At 42.6% G+C, this 15,583-nt stretch overlaps 1 protein-coding gene across 1 annotated transcript in view; it reads left to right on the forward strand.

Moving 5' to 3' along the window:
* The window catches only part of CRHR2 (corticotropin releasing hormone receptor 2), a 164,187-nt gene that overhangs the window by 82,286 nt on the left and 66,318 nt on the right, over window positions 1-15,583 (forward strand). Inside the window, exons 5-6 of the mRNA XM_009333315.1 lie at window positions 8,010-8,095; window positions 14,484-14,590. Coding sequence (XP_009331590.1) covers window positions 8,010-8,095; window positions 14,484-14,590 — 193 coding nt within the window. The remainder of the gene's footprint in view (window positions 1-8,009; window positions 8,096-14,483; window positions 14,591-15,583) is intronic.

The following is a 15,583-nucleotide window of genomic DNA, read 5'->3' on the forward strand; positions in this document are numbered from 1 at the left end:
GTCACCGGGGCCTTCCCCTGACGGCCATGACTTTTCAAATATCATGGAGAGTGGCTGGGCAACTACATCAGCCAATTCCCTCAGGGCTCTGGGATGCATCTCGTCAGGTCCCATAGACTTATGTATGTTCAGGTTCCTCAGGCAGTTACAAACCTGATCTTCTCTTACAGTGGGAGGACTTTGCTCCCCCAGTCCCTGCCTTGCAGTCCATCCACTCGAGACGTGTGGGAAGAGAGGTTGCCAGTGAAGACTGAAGCACAAAAGTTGCTGAGTACCTCAGCCTTCTCCTTCTCTGTTGTTACCAGTTTGCCAGGGCTGATCACTGGGGATTGGGTCTTTGACCTTCCTTTTCTGGCTGACACACCTGTAGAAGCCCTTATTATTATTCTTTGTGTCCCTTGCCAAGTTCAGCTCCAGCCACGCCTTGGCCTTCCTGACCCCATCCCTACACAACCAGGCAGCGTCCCTATACTCTTCCCAGGATACCTGTCCCTGTTTCCACTGCCTGTGCATTTCCTTCTTGCCCTTTAGTTTGACCAGCAGGTCTCAACTCAACCATGCTGGTGTCTTGCCTTCCTTTCCTGATTTCTTACACCTGGGGATCGAGGGCTCTTGCGCTCTATGGAAAGCGTCCTTAAAGATCTGCCAGCTCTGTTCTGCTCCCTTGTCCCTGAGGGCAGCTTCCCAGGGGGTCCTATTGACTAACTCCTTGAAGAGCTGGAAGTTTGCTTTCCTAAAATTCAGGGTCCTGATTTTGCTCTTCACCTGACCCATATCCCTCAGGACTGCAAACTCCACCAGTGAATGATCACTGCAGCCCAGGCTTCCTCCAATCTTGATGTCACTGATTAGCTCACTTGCATTGCTGACCAACAGGTCCAGTATCTCATCCCCTCCAGTAGGGCTGTCTATTACCTGGCTTAAGAAGTTATCCTCAATGCATTCCAGGAGTATCCTGGATTGCCTACAGCTCACCGTGCTACTTTTCTAGCAGATGTCTGGGTGGTTGAAGTCCCTCAGCAGGACGAGAGCCTGCGAGCGCGATGCCTCCTGTAGCTGGAGTAAGAAGGCTTCATCAATAGGCTCCCCTTGATTGGGAGGCCTGTAGTAGACACCAACCACAAGGTTCCCTCTGTTGCCTCGGTCTCTGATTCTTACCCATAAGCTTTCAACCTGCTCGTGGCTATTCTTCAGAGACAGCTCTTCACACTCTATCCATTTCTTGATGTAGAGGGCAACACCTCCGGCCCCTCTTCCTCGCCTGTCCCTTCTGAACAGCCTGTAGCCATCAATAGCCACACTCCAGTCACGGGATTCGTCCCTCCGAGTTTCAGTAATGGCAACTAGGTTGTAGCTTTCTAGCAGCATGGTGGCTTCCAACTCCTCCTGTTTGTTGCCCATGCTGCGTGCATTGGTGTAGAGGCACTTCAGCTGGGCTATCGGCCATGTCACCTTCTTAGAGGATCACCCCTAAATTCCTTTGAGGTATTTCACTGGTGTTTCCCTGTTGGCTTCTATTACCTCAGGAGCCCCTGGCTTATCTCCGTAAGACTTCAAGTGTGCTCCAGTGTAGCCAGCACATCTCAGAGCAACAGGCTGAGGGCCCTCGCTAGCACCCTGTCCCTCTAACCTTGGCATGTCATCCCACAGCTTGTCATGGACAAGGCTGATATTTACATCTGCAGACTTGCTGAGGGTACACTCTTCCCCATCATCCAAATCATTAATGAAGACGTTAACCAGGACTGGACCCAGTATTGATCCCTGGGGTACACAGCTAGTCACTGGCCTCCAACTAGACTTTGTGCCACTGATCACCACCCTCTGGGCATAGCCATTCAGCCAGTTTTCAATCCACCTAATGGTACAGCTTTTGCAGCTACTCTGTGTGTGTCTACTTTTGTTTGGTGTTATTGGTTATCAGTATTTTAAATATAATCTTCACATAAGCACTTGCAGTTTTGAGGCAGTCAGTTACACTGAATACTAAGACATCACAGTCATCCAAATTCAATGGTTTCTAAGTAGCAGAAAAATCACAGTTGGGATGACAAATATTGACTGTTGCTGTTCCATTTGCTGGTTAGACACAACACAGAGGTCTTTTTAGCTGAGTCTCTAGCAGTGTTGTTAATAAAGTGTAACATGCTGGGGAGGAATTAATTTTGCATGAGTTTGGATGGCTAAAAGTCACACTTCTGTTCTGGCATAAAGGTCCCTAAGCTTATTTGTGAAAAACTGCTCACATCCCATGCAGGTTTTCCCAGAACTAGTCTTGTCATACCAGTACTGAGTATCAGGGATGCTGAAGAGGGTTATGGGCAAAGCTGTAAACAGAGTTTGGATGTCTCCCCCCTTATCAAACACCAGCTATCCTGGGTGTGAGGAGTCCTTCAAAATGAACAAATAGAGTCTGCAGGGTTCTCTCATGTCCTTCCATGTCAGATCAAAATCATTATCCATTATTATTGGTGTATGGGCTGTTTGGGGATACGTTGCTGAAATCTGGGTTGATCGGCTTCTCTTTATTTAAACAGCAGATGTGCAGGGGTTTCTTAAAAATCTTGTTTGCCAAAAAAAGAGACAGAGTTGTGATTATCATGCTCAGTTTTTGAATAAATGCAACACTGTACTTTTCCATTCAAGGGGCTTTTGATCTCCACCTTGGAATTTCTCACTTGCTCTTAAATGATTATACTTCACTAAGAAAAGATCAAGTTCTATATAGTAGTATGTGTGTGCGTGCGGTATGTATACACAAACATATATGAGTGAGACATTCCTGTAGTTATTTGATTGTTTCTCTGACTTTATTCAGAGAAGAACCATAAAAAAATAGCCTGAGCTGGGCACGCCTTTCCTGAAAGCTGGAGTGAGGGAGATTGGACACCATACTGCTACCTACAGTATCCTCACCGCACTGAACACTTACCGACAGGAGGTCATTTCTGAAGACCCTGTGAAATCTGCAGCAATAGAAGTTCCCTGCTTGCTGAATGGGCTCTTAAGGACTGTTTAAGCTAAGAGTGAACAGTGACACATTGCTAACAAAGACTTTATGAAGTGGGTTGGAACAGTGTTGTTCGCTAGGACTTTTCAGCAAGCATTGCTTTTACAACAGCTTTGTGCTTTGAAGATTTGCTGTTCCTGCTATGGGTAGCTGGTTGTAAGGAATAGGGTTTCCCAATTCTATTCCTGCCAATGCTTTGTTACAGCCATGCTCAGTTCTCTTACCTACCTTTTTATGATGTGATACAAAGTTTTTCAGAAATGGAGATCCCTTTTACATCACCTTAGAGCCCATGAGAACTGCAAATGTTGGTGCTTCTACTGTCTTTGTGTATGTGTGTCTACATTGTGTATGGAGCTGAAATGTTGGCTGGTGTGTGGCATCACGGTCTGGCATTGGGCTGTCAAAACAGCAGCCACTACTACAGAGCAGGAACAGTGGTGGAAGGTGTTGCAGTATGCTGTCTGAGGGGCTCTAATTGCTGCGTTTGACTCTGGGAATACTGCCATTGCTGTCATCGGCTTTATTGGTAGAATATGGCTATGATCAGCATGACTGAATCAGCCCTTAGAGGAAATATTAAAATGCATATGTTATACGGGCTGGCCTGGAGGGGATGAAATACATTTTCTGGAAGTTAGCAACCTGAGTGACAGTCTGAGCACTACTGGATATTTCTTTCTGTTCAGGGAGTTCCCTTTTACCTCCTTGTCTGTCCCCTGGACTGATGGTTAAACAGAAGCAATCAAGTGCCACAAGTGTTGCTAGTAATCTACAACAAAAGGAAATCAACATTTTCAAAGTTAAAGAAGAGGCCATAGGCTGAAGCATAGGAATGAATATTGGATCATGTGTCAAAAGCTATGTGTATAATGGCACAAATAACCCCAAGTTATAACCACCAAAAATCTGTTTATTTTGTGTATCTGTTCTTTAGAATAAAGTCAGTAAGGAGGGAGAAATTATAAGAAGAAAAAGGATACTGAGTTCTACAGTATGGCATTTGTCTAAGGAAATGAAAATTGGCACAATTCTTTTTTTAAGTAGGAAAAAAAGAAATAGTGCTAATAGCTCTCATTAGCTATTGTTGCCCTAGAAAGATCATGTAACTGTTCTTTTCTTTCTGGGTGTTCATTGTTTGTTTCTACAATGGAGTTCTCCATCATGACTCTTCCATTTCCTCCTTATTTTTCGTGACAATTGTTAAGAAAAGCAGAACTTAATCCAGTCTCTTTCTGTACACAGTGCTTTAAAGCAAGGGGCCAGAATGCTTCTAGCACAAAGCACATTAATCCCAGTTCTCATTGGAAAACCAGGTGAGAAGGAATGTACTTCAGCATGTTCAATCACCAAAGAGATTATAGAAGTCTCTTGGTAGATCACTGACTGTTGGTTTCCCTCTTCTCTTCCTTCACATACTCTGAATCTGGGGTACACATATCTTCCATTGCTGTCTTTCATAGAACCAATGTATCTCATCTTTTTGGCATCTCTTTGCTGCTTTGATCACTGCTACAACTCTGCGTGTCCCAGTGACTCAGCCTGTCATTGAGTCCAGTCTCTGTTATTTCTTCATCTTCTCTGTGCTGCTTTTGACAGTAAGTAGGGATGCTATGAAGCAGCTGTTTGCTGCTATGAAAAAGACTAAGACGATTATTTGAAGTTGCCATTATTTTATCCAGGCAGATATTGCAGAGATATACAAGCATACTCAGGAAGTTCACACATGCCAGATGTGACTGTCCGTGAATGCAGTGAGCCTCTGTCCAGTGCGTATGTGATTGGTCCAACGTCCCCAAGAAATGCTAGACTCACTTACTATATGCCATGGGATTCATCTGTGCATGAACAAGAGCTGCTTCTTCCAGATGCCTGCAGTGAGGCTCTTACTCTCTAATATTACCTCACTGACTGAATCAGCTATTTCTCCTTTAAAGCACTGGGTAAAAGATCTGTTTTATGTTATTAAAATAGATATATGAAAATACATTCAGTATGATTGGAAACTTGTTTCCATGTGGCTGTTAGAACTAATGCTGTAAGGCATTTGGAAGAAAGACAGATGACCTTTGCTTTGGGGTATAAATTACTTATGACTACTAGAGTTTGGAATGAGACATTCCCAGAAGTCAGATCTACTTGCTGCTTTTGTTTCCGAGAAGTGGCTGATACTGGAGGAGATTCTGGACTAGAGAAATTCAGAGTTTGATTTTATCCTCCTTTTGTTCAGATACTCACCATGTAAGAGTCTCGTGTGACAGCTCATAAACCCAGATCACTGTTTCTCAAATAATTGCTTTGATGTGGGTGTTGTAAAGGATTCCTGCATTTGCACTGAAAGAGAGCTCAGAGGCACATTTTATGGCTGCTAATATTGTAAGTGGAGGGGTTACACATCAAAATGGAGGTGGAATGGATGGCATTCGTTACACTCGATCTTGCTTTGCTGATCATGATCTGTTCTCTAATAATTCTTTTGGACAAGAAACATGAGACCCACATTTATCCTCCTGAAATTAAGGTTTTAATTAGCAGGGAAGATGTAGTGCAGGAGACAGAGGCATCGTGGCCTGATAAGGTAGAATACATGGTTTGTGATGGTTCACCGCTCTGCCACGGTCCTGCCAGGTCATTTTCAGGGAAGTCATGTACACACATTTTTCTTCTGTTTCTGTACCTGTAAAATGGAAATAACAATGAGAAGAGCAGAGGAAGAAGTTAGTGTGGATGGGAGGAGCACTCCTAATATTTGCTTTCTTTTTCAACTAAGAGAAATCTTTGAAGGGAGCCTTGGGGTCAAAGGGGTCTTGTTTCCCTAGTTTTGACACTGCCCCTCTCACCCAACTTCAAGCTATTTTTGTTTTCTGTCGATTTCTCACCTAGAGGGAAGTCAGAAAAGGAAGAGTGGGTTTCCTTTTGCGTGGATAAATAACTCCTTGATTCAAATGCGCCTTTCCCTCTCAGATACTTGTGTAGACCCGGTTGGACGTTCTGAGAGTCTCATAGTGTTGATTGTGTTTGTGGTCTCCACGCCCAAGCTGGAAAGATATGGTGAGGGAAAGGAAGAGTCAGAATGAATAAAACAAGGATTTCTTATGAGCCCTATCCTGGAAGTGGGATTTAATATCCAAATAAGCACCAAAGCTTCCCACGCAGTGTCTGGAGAGTCAGTTGTTTGCTACAGAGACTCAAAATCAGCAACCATTCTGCACAGAGGGCTTCAGCACTGGCCAAAAGGAGGGGCCAAATACAAGGGCTTTCAGGGATGTAACTCGGATCCAACCACCTGAATCCCACTCAGACCTGGTCTCAGAGGAAGGGGGTAAAAGATGCCCCGAGACATATTTAGCTTGGGATTTTGAATAATAATAAACAGAGCAGTGAGGATAGAAGTCTAATCACCTGTTTAGCCTTCAGGGGAAAATTGCACCAAAAAAATTGCACAGAAAATGGCAGTCTATACCTGATTCTCCAGTAAGAAAGAGAGGGAAGTATGTGAATTTGTGTATAAACTAGTGACAGAAATGGAAACTGAGGTCCTTAACCTTTAGCACAAGTTTCTGTAGTTGACCCAAATGTTACTAGTAATTTTATTTTATTTTATTTGGCCTTGTCACTCCAAGAAGAAACAGTGAAAAAGTGCAAACAGACAATAACAGTATGAAATTCAGTGATCTGTATGGATATGGTGTAATCTGGAGCATCTAGGTGAACTGTTCCTTGTTGCTTTCCATGTGGACTTTCCTTCTCTGTAGGAAAAAGCATCTTTTCAAAAATCTTTCTACCTTTTTCAATGGCTGTTGTCAACAGCACTTTTAGAAACGTTCGATCTGATGCTTTTATTTGGCATCTTATTTTCCTGATGGCTGGGTGCTGAACTAGAACTGAATGACCATGGCAAAGGCCCAAGAAGAAATTGGGTAAAAGGCAGCAAGAACATCATGAAGAGTTCATTAGGAAGTTGTTTGTATGTGTCCTTTGGGGATCTTTCTGAATTTCCTGTTTTATTTTAATTCTCATGTTTCTAAGACACAGTTCAAAATAGGCATGGAAAAAACCTATTGCTTGGGATTGGATATGCTTTTGATGGGTGGAGGAAGGTAGTTTGCAGAGCAAAACTGCGTAGTTTTCTCTCTGAGTTCCTTGTGATGAAGAGGAGTGCTTGCCAGAAATTGAACTCCCTTCCTTGCTCCCAATATTACTACACACAGTTCCCAGAGCTCCTCAGGGTGACGTTGCAAGTGGACACGAAATCTCTCTGCTTCAGTAAAGTAACTAGTGATTTTCACTCACATTATGGGAGAACTGGCACCTTGGAAAAAGATCAGAAGCGTTTCATTTTCACAGAGAATGGGTGAACTCATTAGGTGAACTCATCCTAACCTAGGTGTACGCATTTCTGAAATCTGTTCAGAGACATTCTTGTGTGGCCTCCCCAGTCTGCCTGCCCCAGGGTTGGGAGATTTGGTTATCTTGCTCCTTTTTCAGGTTCTTTGCAGAAGTTTTACCAATAATGTTGTTGCATAGGAAGACTCCAGAAGATCAGTATCTCCAGAAATGTTGCTTCTAGTTTACAGTGGGATAAATGGGAGGGGAGTAAAGCAATAAGTTTACCATACACATACCATTCTCCTAGATGGAGCACTAAAGACCTAAACTTTTCTGCCCATCATTTAACTGTTTTTTAAAAGACTATACTAACATTAAGCTTTCTCTTGCAATGCTCTTCTCATACCTTTGCTGTCTTCTGAACCCATATGCTGTAAGAAAACATTATCAATAAGTACCTTTAAATACTTGTTGTCTCTAGATGTGTTTATGTCCTTTATTTCCCCTCTTCCCTCCTCAGCAGGCTGTTCTAGTCCTCACAGAGGTGGGATAAGATGATTTGCCTCGTGAATAATCTATTCTGTAACCTTTTCTTAAATCTGTGAAATTGCTAGGCTGTTTAAAGTCCAGCACAGAGTGTTCATCTCTCTTTTATTTTGGTCCGTACCAGGAAATGCCTACAGAGAATGCCTGGGCAATGGGACATGGGCTTCCAAGATAAACTACTCTCAATGCGAGCCTATTCTGGATGACAAGGTCTGTATTTTTCCCTTCATTCTTCTCAATGACATTTCTCAGCATACATGAATGCAAAGCTAAGGTTAAGGTTAACATACTAATTTGGGACTTCTGAGACCGAGTCCGTACCTGTCTCTGCAACAAATCCTCCCTGTGAATTCAGGCAAATCACTTATCCTCTCTCCATATCCCCTACTCACATGGTTTTTAAAAAAGGGTGCTTTATTACACTCTGTCCCTGGTGATGTATGTTTATGCAGATCCTTTCTAGCTTTGTTCAGAGCCTACGGCTGCTACAATAAATGTTAGTAATAATAACAATAAGACCAAAAGCTTCTTTGGCACTGAAAAATAAGCTTTCACCAGCTGATTCCACCCTGTACCTATCAGTTCTGAGGTCTCATCAACAACTGGCCTTTCTGGATCTCAATGTCATTTTTCCTTCAGTAAATATGTACAGGGGCAGCAGCAGAAAAATACATAAAAAGCAGACTTGGGCCTCAGCTGTCTTTAAAAGATTGAGCCAGTCTTGCATTATATAGGATTTTACAGAATGAAATTAGCATATAGGGTTAAGCTCCTTCAGAAAGGCTGCAAGCAATTATGCAAAGTCCTTTTTTTGTCAAATGTCTCAGCTTTTCTTGGAGGCATCATAGGCATTCATCCTCACACAGTTTAAACCTTCAAGCCTTTCATGCCATGTTCTCTTTCTCTTCCTCCTGTTTTGAGTGCTATGGTGGGACAAAAGCACACATAGGCTTTGTGCTGTCGCACTGCCAGGGGTGACTTTCCCCTCTAAGAACGAGGGTGGAGCCCAGCAGCTCAGGCCTGTTTATGTTTTGGGGTTCATTCCACTCATTTTGTCATTGGAGTTGTGCCATGCCAGTTGAAAACAGAGAGGAGGAAGACAAGGTCTCACCTGCTGAGGGCTGCTTGCAGAGCTAATCCGGATTTAGTACTCGGGAACTATCTGGACCAGTGCTGTACCCAAAACAGTCATGATGTGCTTTGGCTGTGGCCCAGCATCCATCCTGTAAGATCCATGTTGTTGCTGAGTGTGGGCTTTTGACAAGTGAATCAGAAAACAGATAGCTACACACCAGCTGCTGAGGAGTGCCTACTCTTACTGGCTAGGTAATTTGGTGGTAGCCCACCCCCGCACACCTCCATTTGCTAGAAGCTTCTAGAAAGTAAGAAAAAATGTACCAGTACATGACTGCCATCCAGAGGGACTGATGCACGCTCAAGGTGGTCTAGCATAGTGGAGAGGATCCCATGGCAATTTAAGCTGATCTAAGGACCACCCCAGTGCAGCCCCTCCTTACATTTCTTTCCCAGTTAAAATGAAAAACTAACTTTTTGCTGGGTCATTTTTCGGATGAATCAGTTCCCTAAACCATCTTACTGCATTATTGCAGGAGTGCTGGGGCCAGCACAAGCAAGGTGAGTGAAAGTGTGGCTGGGGTTGAGGGGGACAGCGGACCATGGTAGGAGACCATCTCTGACCGAAATGGATTCGCACTGCTGTGAAACCACCCTCTTAAAAATGAGCAAGAGGGGGTGTGTAGCAGCCAGTGCTGATTTAGAGAATGGGGAACAGAGCTGGGCGAAGACTCAAAATCTTTGATGTGGTTTCGCTGATATGGGAAACCTGAGCCGATAGTAGCAGTCTGCTGTACCAACTCAGGAAAATGCTGCTGCATTTTAATGACACTCTTTATGTGTTTGTCTGCATGACTTGAACAGTTGCTATCTCTACACAAGCAAATACAGAGGAGTTTTATTTGAAGTGGCTGGAGAAGTGTTGTGACTAGAGGACAGGATTATTTCCTTTGCTCTGTTTTTGCTTTTAAAAACTTTGCAGCTATGGTGATAGCTTAAAACTTCTTAAATAGCACGTTCCTTAAACAGATGAAAGTGCAGATGTCCTCCCACCTTTGTTTGCAAAAGCTTAAAAACTCATTTATTAGATCTTTAAAGATTTGCGACAAGCTTTGCAAATATTAATATTTGTGAATATTTTTGAAATCTCTACATAATGCTCAGTGTTACAGATGAATACTTGGGTTCCTTTGTGATCTCAAAAAAAAAAAAAGAAAAATCCCCATGGATTTCTGTGATCTTCTGTTTTGATTAAAGGTGAGATGCAAGCACACGTGTGGGTCTATTGTTATTTATTGACTGATCCTAGCAGATGCCAAGCATCAGCCAGGAGGTACGCCCTGTGTTTTGTGTTTATTTTTAACCCAGAAAGCAACACTACTTTCAAGCTTGGCCACTCACAGCCAGAGTGCTAAAGAATTACATGATTTGACTTCAAATGCAGTGATTGATACATGGGACAAGAACAGGACTCTTCAAGATCAACCCCATGTCCAGTGCTACATGTTTTATGACAGAGTGTTGGTAATGTAGCAAAGGAAATTTTAGGTCTTTTCAGCTGTGGGTCAGTCTTAGGGGGTATAAGCTCCTGTAACAAACGTTCACTGGATTACATTAATACATCATTGCTTTACTTGTGGTCAAGAACTGTGGCAGTAGCTGATAAAACTGTGCTCTGGGACTGCTTTGCTCCTAGGTTCCCACTTTGGCTGGGATCTAGTTGCCTGCATGTAGTTAGGCGGTGTAGTTTAAAATGCCCCAGTGTGTCTCCATGCGTCTGGCAGGTACGACACCGGCCTTCTGGAATACCTGTGTCCTTCAGCAGCAGCAATTGGAGGTCAGTCACCAGGACCAACTAGGAAGCACAGAGTCTCCTGAGTGCACCTCGAGGGGCACTAGATGCCTGCGTTTGCGTAACTGTTTCTAGCCCTTGCTTCAGATATTGATTCAGATGTTGGGTAGATACCCAAATGTAGGTGTCCTAACGTCAGACTGAATCCCATCCTCTGAACAATGTTAGCTCCTTCTCCAGGCACTGGAATCAGGTACAGAAATCATTGTGATCCAACCAGCTGTTTGATGGCATAATGTGTGACAAATGGAAAGCTTCTACTCAGCCTACAAGCTCCTGTGTCAAAGGGACCTTTGCTGCATCTGGCACAAATCTGTGCTCTTGTTAGAAGACAAATGAGAGTCTCAGGCAGCAAAAAATACATCTCAGCCTCCAAAAAGAGCTATAAATTAGGAACTTTGGTCTTGTCTATGTGGCCTATGGCAGCTGGATATGAATTTGGTTCTGCTAATGTTTTGAGGTGGCTTCAAGCTGTGTAGCTGAGCTAGCACCATGCTGGGCTTAAGTTATTTTATCCTGTGCTTAGGAGCACAGTCACATTAGGCACAGCTACCCAGCTTCCAGCTGGCTCAGAACAGGACAGCACTGAACTCAGAGGCATCTTGGATGACAAAGATCCTTCCCAGTTGCTTCTGAAAGTCTTTGGAGAGGAGATATGGTGTCTTTAAACTGTACTGGTGATGAGACCATCCTGGCAACAGGAAGAAATCTGAAGTGACTGAACTGGGAATGGAGTGCAGAGCCTCACAGGAAGACGTGTGCTGTAAACACTGGCAGGACCTGTCAGGAAGTTCTGTTAGAGGGAGAAAGATCCTTGTCATCTGGAGAGCTAAGAGTGCTGTCATTAGGTGGTTATTATTTCAAATCATTAGTTGATTTGGTTTGGACAGGTTAGCAGTCACATCCTAGCTAAAGCAAAGGAAAAAGTCCTCTAGACAGAATGACTCCATCATTAGCCTGAAATCTGGCTGCGGGGAGCCCAGTGTGCCTTAGATTTGCAAAGTTGGTGCAGGTAAAGACATGAAGCTGTGCTTCCTCAGTTTACCTGGTAGAAGCTGGCTGGAAGATAACTCTGCACTGTCTGATGTAACATGATTCTCATGCATAAGGTATGGCATGGAAGAGGACTCCAGTGATGTGACCTACTGTGGTCCGGAGGGCAAGGCCAACAGATTGTCCAGACCATCTCCTTTTCTATCTCCCTTCTAATGTAATGACCCTCCTCCTAAACCTGAATAGGATTTAAATCTGCGTTTTAGTGGAGTGAAACATCTTCCTGGAAGCAGAGGAATACTGGGTAACAGTAGAAGGTTGTTACCATTTTAAATGTATCAGTCTGCAAGAGGGTGAGACAGAAAAGAGTTATGCAAGTATTTTACATGAACTGAGCTTTGGCCAACGCATGACTGATACTGAGCACGTGTTTTTCAGCCCTGAAGGTGTTGTCTCCAATTCTACCAGAGATGCAGATTGCATGTAGGCTGGTGGAAAGTGATCTTGCCACCCTGTCAGCTTAGTTTTTCATAGGCACCGAGGCAGTTCTTGTTTCTATGATATTTGAATTTGCCTTCAGGAAACCTTGTTAGTGTCAGCAACAGAAAAAATAAAAGTCGTGCCTGTTTTTCCTTCAGCATCAGTGCGTCAAAGAGGAGCTTAATTATGGTTTTTTTTCCAATTAATTTTCTCATGTTTTGAACCATACCTTCTTAAAACTTGAGTGAAGTTGAAATAATGGTTAGGAGCCAAAGGAGGGAGCTGAAGGGTCAGATTCAAAGAGCAGGATCCTTGGCCTGGGAGGAACTTTGTCATCTTCTAGAAGATTTCTAGCATTACATGAGCGATTCTGGATGACGCTCTTAGTCATATGGTTTAGTTTTAGGTAGTCCTGTGAGGAGCAGGGAGTTGGACTCGATTATCCTTATAGGTCCCTTCCAACTTGAGAGATTCTATGATTCTATGAATTAAGTGGGAAAGTAAATAAGCAAGGCAGTTTGCCAGGGCACTAGCTGAACAGCACAGCATTGCATTTCAGGTAGGCACATCAGTTCAAGTGTGTTTTCCTCCCCTTTAGGTGTCCCCGTGACTTAAGGATAAACAAAGCTCAGTGTGGAATTCAGATCTTGTGTTTTTGGGTGTTTTTTTTTTCTCCTCAAGGCTATTCAGAAAATGGGCCTGTGCATGGGGAAGTTTATTTTAGGGGATTTTATAATAGACTTAAAAATACCTTACATGGTTGAGTTCTGTCCAGAAACAGCACATTACTCCATGTGCTGAAGATATAGGCAGATTTCATCATGAAAATTATTCCAAGAGGGCATGCTTGCTCTCTGGCAAAGTGCTGGAAGATGCTATCTTCATAGAACAATGGAACAGATTAACTACAGCTGCTGGTTGTAGTTTCATCCAAACATTCATTCAGTGACAAATTCCTTTGACTGGAATAAAATGTTAAGGGAAATTGTTAGAAAAAATGAAACAAAGGAAGTTCAACCAAAATTAGAAAACTGATGCCATTTGTAGTATTTTACCGTTATATTTTTATCACAAGGGAGGAAATTTAGGTGGTTAGTTTTCAAAGGTCTCATTCTTCTGAAGGAGGACAACATCGCAAAGTGGGGAAAGATCTGCTTAACCTGAAAAGAAACAAATGCCAAAATTAATACATAAATAAATATCTTTTTTTCAGGGGGTTTTATTCTTTAAGTAGCAAACCTCTGTCAATTTTTAACCAGCTTCAGTATTTATCTGAATAGTGTTTTTCTACTTCTTCCTATCCATCAGGCAAAGAGAGGAGATGCTTCTCTTTTCTCTGAAGCCAGCAGCAGCCCACCAATAAAGAATGTTCCAGTTACTTCAAGGTCAAATTTTGGTCACATCACTAAATTCGCTGATTTAGGTGGGAGCACTTTTGTACTTAATTTTTTGTTTACAGGATCAAGAACCTACCAATAATCTCCTCAGCATCCTAGGAAATAGACAGTAAAACATTAAGTTTCACCACATACTTGGGTCGCTGCTAAAAACAACAGGATCTCTGGTTCGTCAGGCGCTCTCAAAACTGAAAGGACACCAGCAGATTCCAGCTCTTTCAGTCTGCATTGGTTCTGCCCTCAGTTTGAAAGATAAGGATTGTAGCTTGCAAGGAGTGCACCTCAGAGGAAAATCTGCCTGTATGGAAAGGGTTTATTATTTATTCTTACTGACAACTGATTCATTTTTGTATGAAAACCAAACCATTTGAGTAGGAAAGTAGCATAACCTGGCTCATTAAGACTGTGCAGTTTCCTAACAATATAATGTTTTGTAACTTTTGAAACTGTGAGAGGATGTGTCTTTGGTAGCTTTGTCACCCTAAAACGCCAAAGTTTTAAAATAGTGTAATAACGAAAATAAGAAATCCCAAGGAAATTGAAGAAAAAAAGGGGGAAAAAATAACGTTTTTGCTGAGATTTGTAAGAAACTGTGGACAAATCACAAACTGAAATGAAACCAAGCCTCTACTTCTGTGCCTGGGCAGCATGTTTGGCTTATACATAGGCATCAGCCCTGGGGTTATTATATCATTTTAAAGTCGAGAAAAGTAATTACTGTTTCCTAAACTGATTAACTGTTCCTTAATGTCAGTGCTTAGAGAGTCATGCTGATTTAATCATGTTATCTCTTTACCTCCAGAGGAAGTATGCGCTCCATTACAAGATTGCTCTCATCATAAACTACCTGGGGCACTGTATATCAGTAGGGGCCCTTATAGTTGCCTTTATGCTTTTCTTGTGCTTGAGGTGAGTAATCTGTTTGCATGCTTCTAAATTGGTTGGGTGTGTGACACTTACCGGGTTACTAAAGCCCTTTGGTGACACTGTCCAGGTCGTGTATGGTCTTGAAAAATGGTCATGGCTTTTACACTCCCAAGCAGGTACATGGTTTCACTGACTGATGCATTGGATGAGCTGTAATGGTGGCTTCCGTGCACAGGACCTAAAGCCTATTTGTATTCAGGAAGAGAACTGTACATGATTTATTGATGCAGCAAAAAAGTCAGTGAGCACAGAGGGCTTCATTAAGGGAACCTGGGATTTGCGTGTGTCGAGCTGCAAGTTTTGGGGGCAAGTTTTCTTTTTTATAAGGCAGTGCATGATAACGTAAGGCATTTTGTGCATTCCCTGACAGATAATGCCCAGATCTAGACCAAAGGAGATAGCAAATGGAAAGATTTCATTCTTTGAATTGAAGAAAAATTTCAATTTTTCTTTCATTAAAGAACTTAGAAATTTTCTTAAGTCACAAGAGAAACATCTTTAGAGGAGCTTTATCCCCACCAGTGCTCATCAAATGATGAATGCAAATCAATGAAACTGCATATAAACACTTCCTTTTCCTGGTTCAGTGGTACAGAAGGGAGTTTGTCAGGTAAAATGGACATGTCAGTGAAAGAAGGTCTGTGAAGAAGAGTTAGGGCTACAGGGAGAAGAAAAAGGGGAGGAAGGAAGGAAACTTAGTGGAAAGTAATAGGTAGATGTGCATCGGTCATCGTATGCATTGTGTGTACACAGCCTGAGTCACAGGAGTATATTTTAATAGGGTGACCTGGTTGGATATTTCTGTATTATTTGTTGGATTACCTGACTGGTATTTCCGTACTATTTGTGCTGTCTTGTCTAGGAGCATTCAACTTGAACTTAGAACCAACTGTACTAAGTGCTATGCAATGCTAAACCTTGAGAAAAAATCTTATACTAGTAGCAGAGGAGAAACAGGAGGAGGACACCCCCAAC

Source organism: Pygoscelis adeliae, unplaced genomic scaffold (genome assembly GCF_000699105.1).
Source record: "Pygoscelis adeliae isolate BGI_AS28 unplaced genomic scaffold, ASM69910v1 Scaffold88, whole genome shotgun sequence".
Taxonomy (NCBI): Eukaryota; Metazoa; Chordata; class Aves; order Sphenisciformes; family Spheniscidae; genus Pygoscelis; species Pygoscelis adeliae.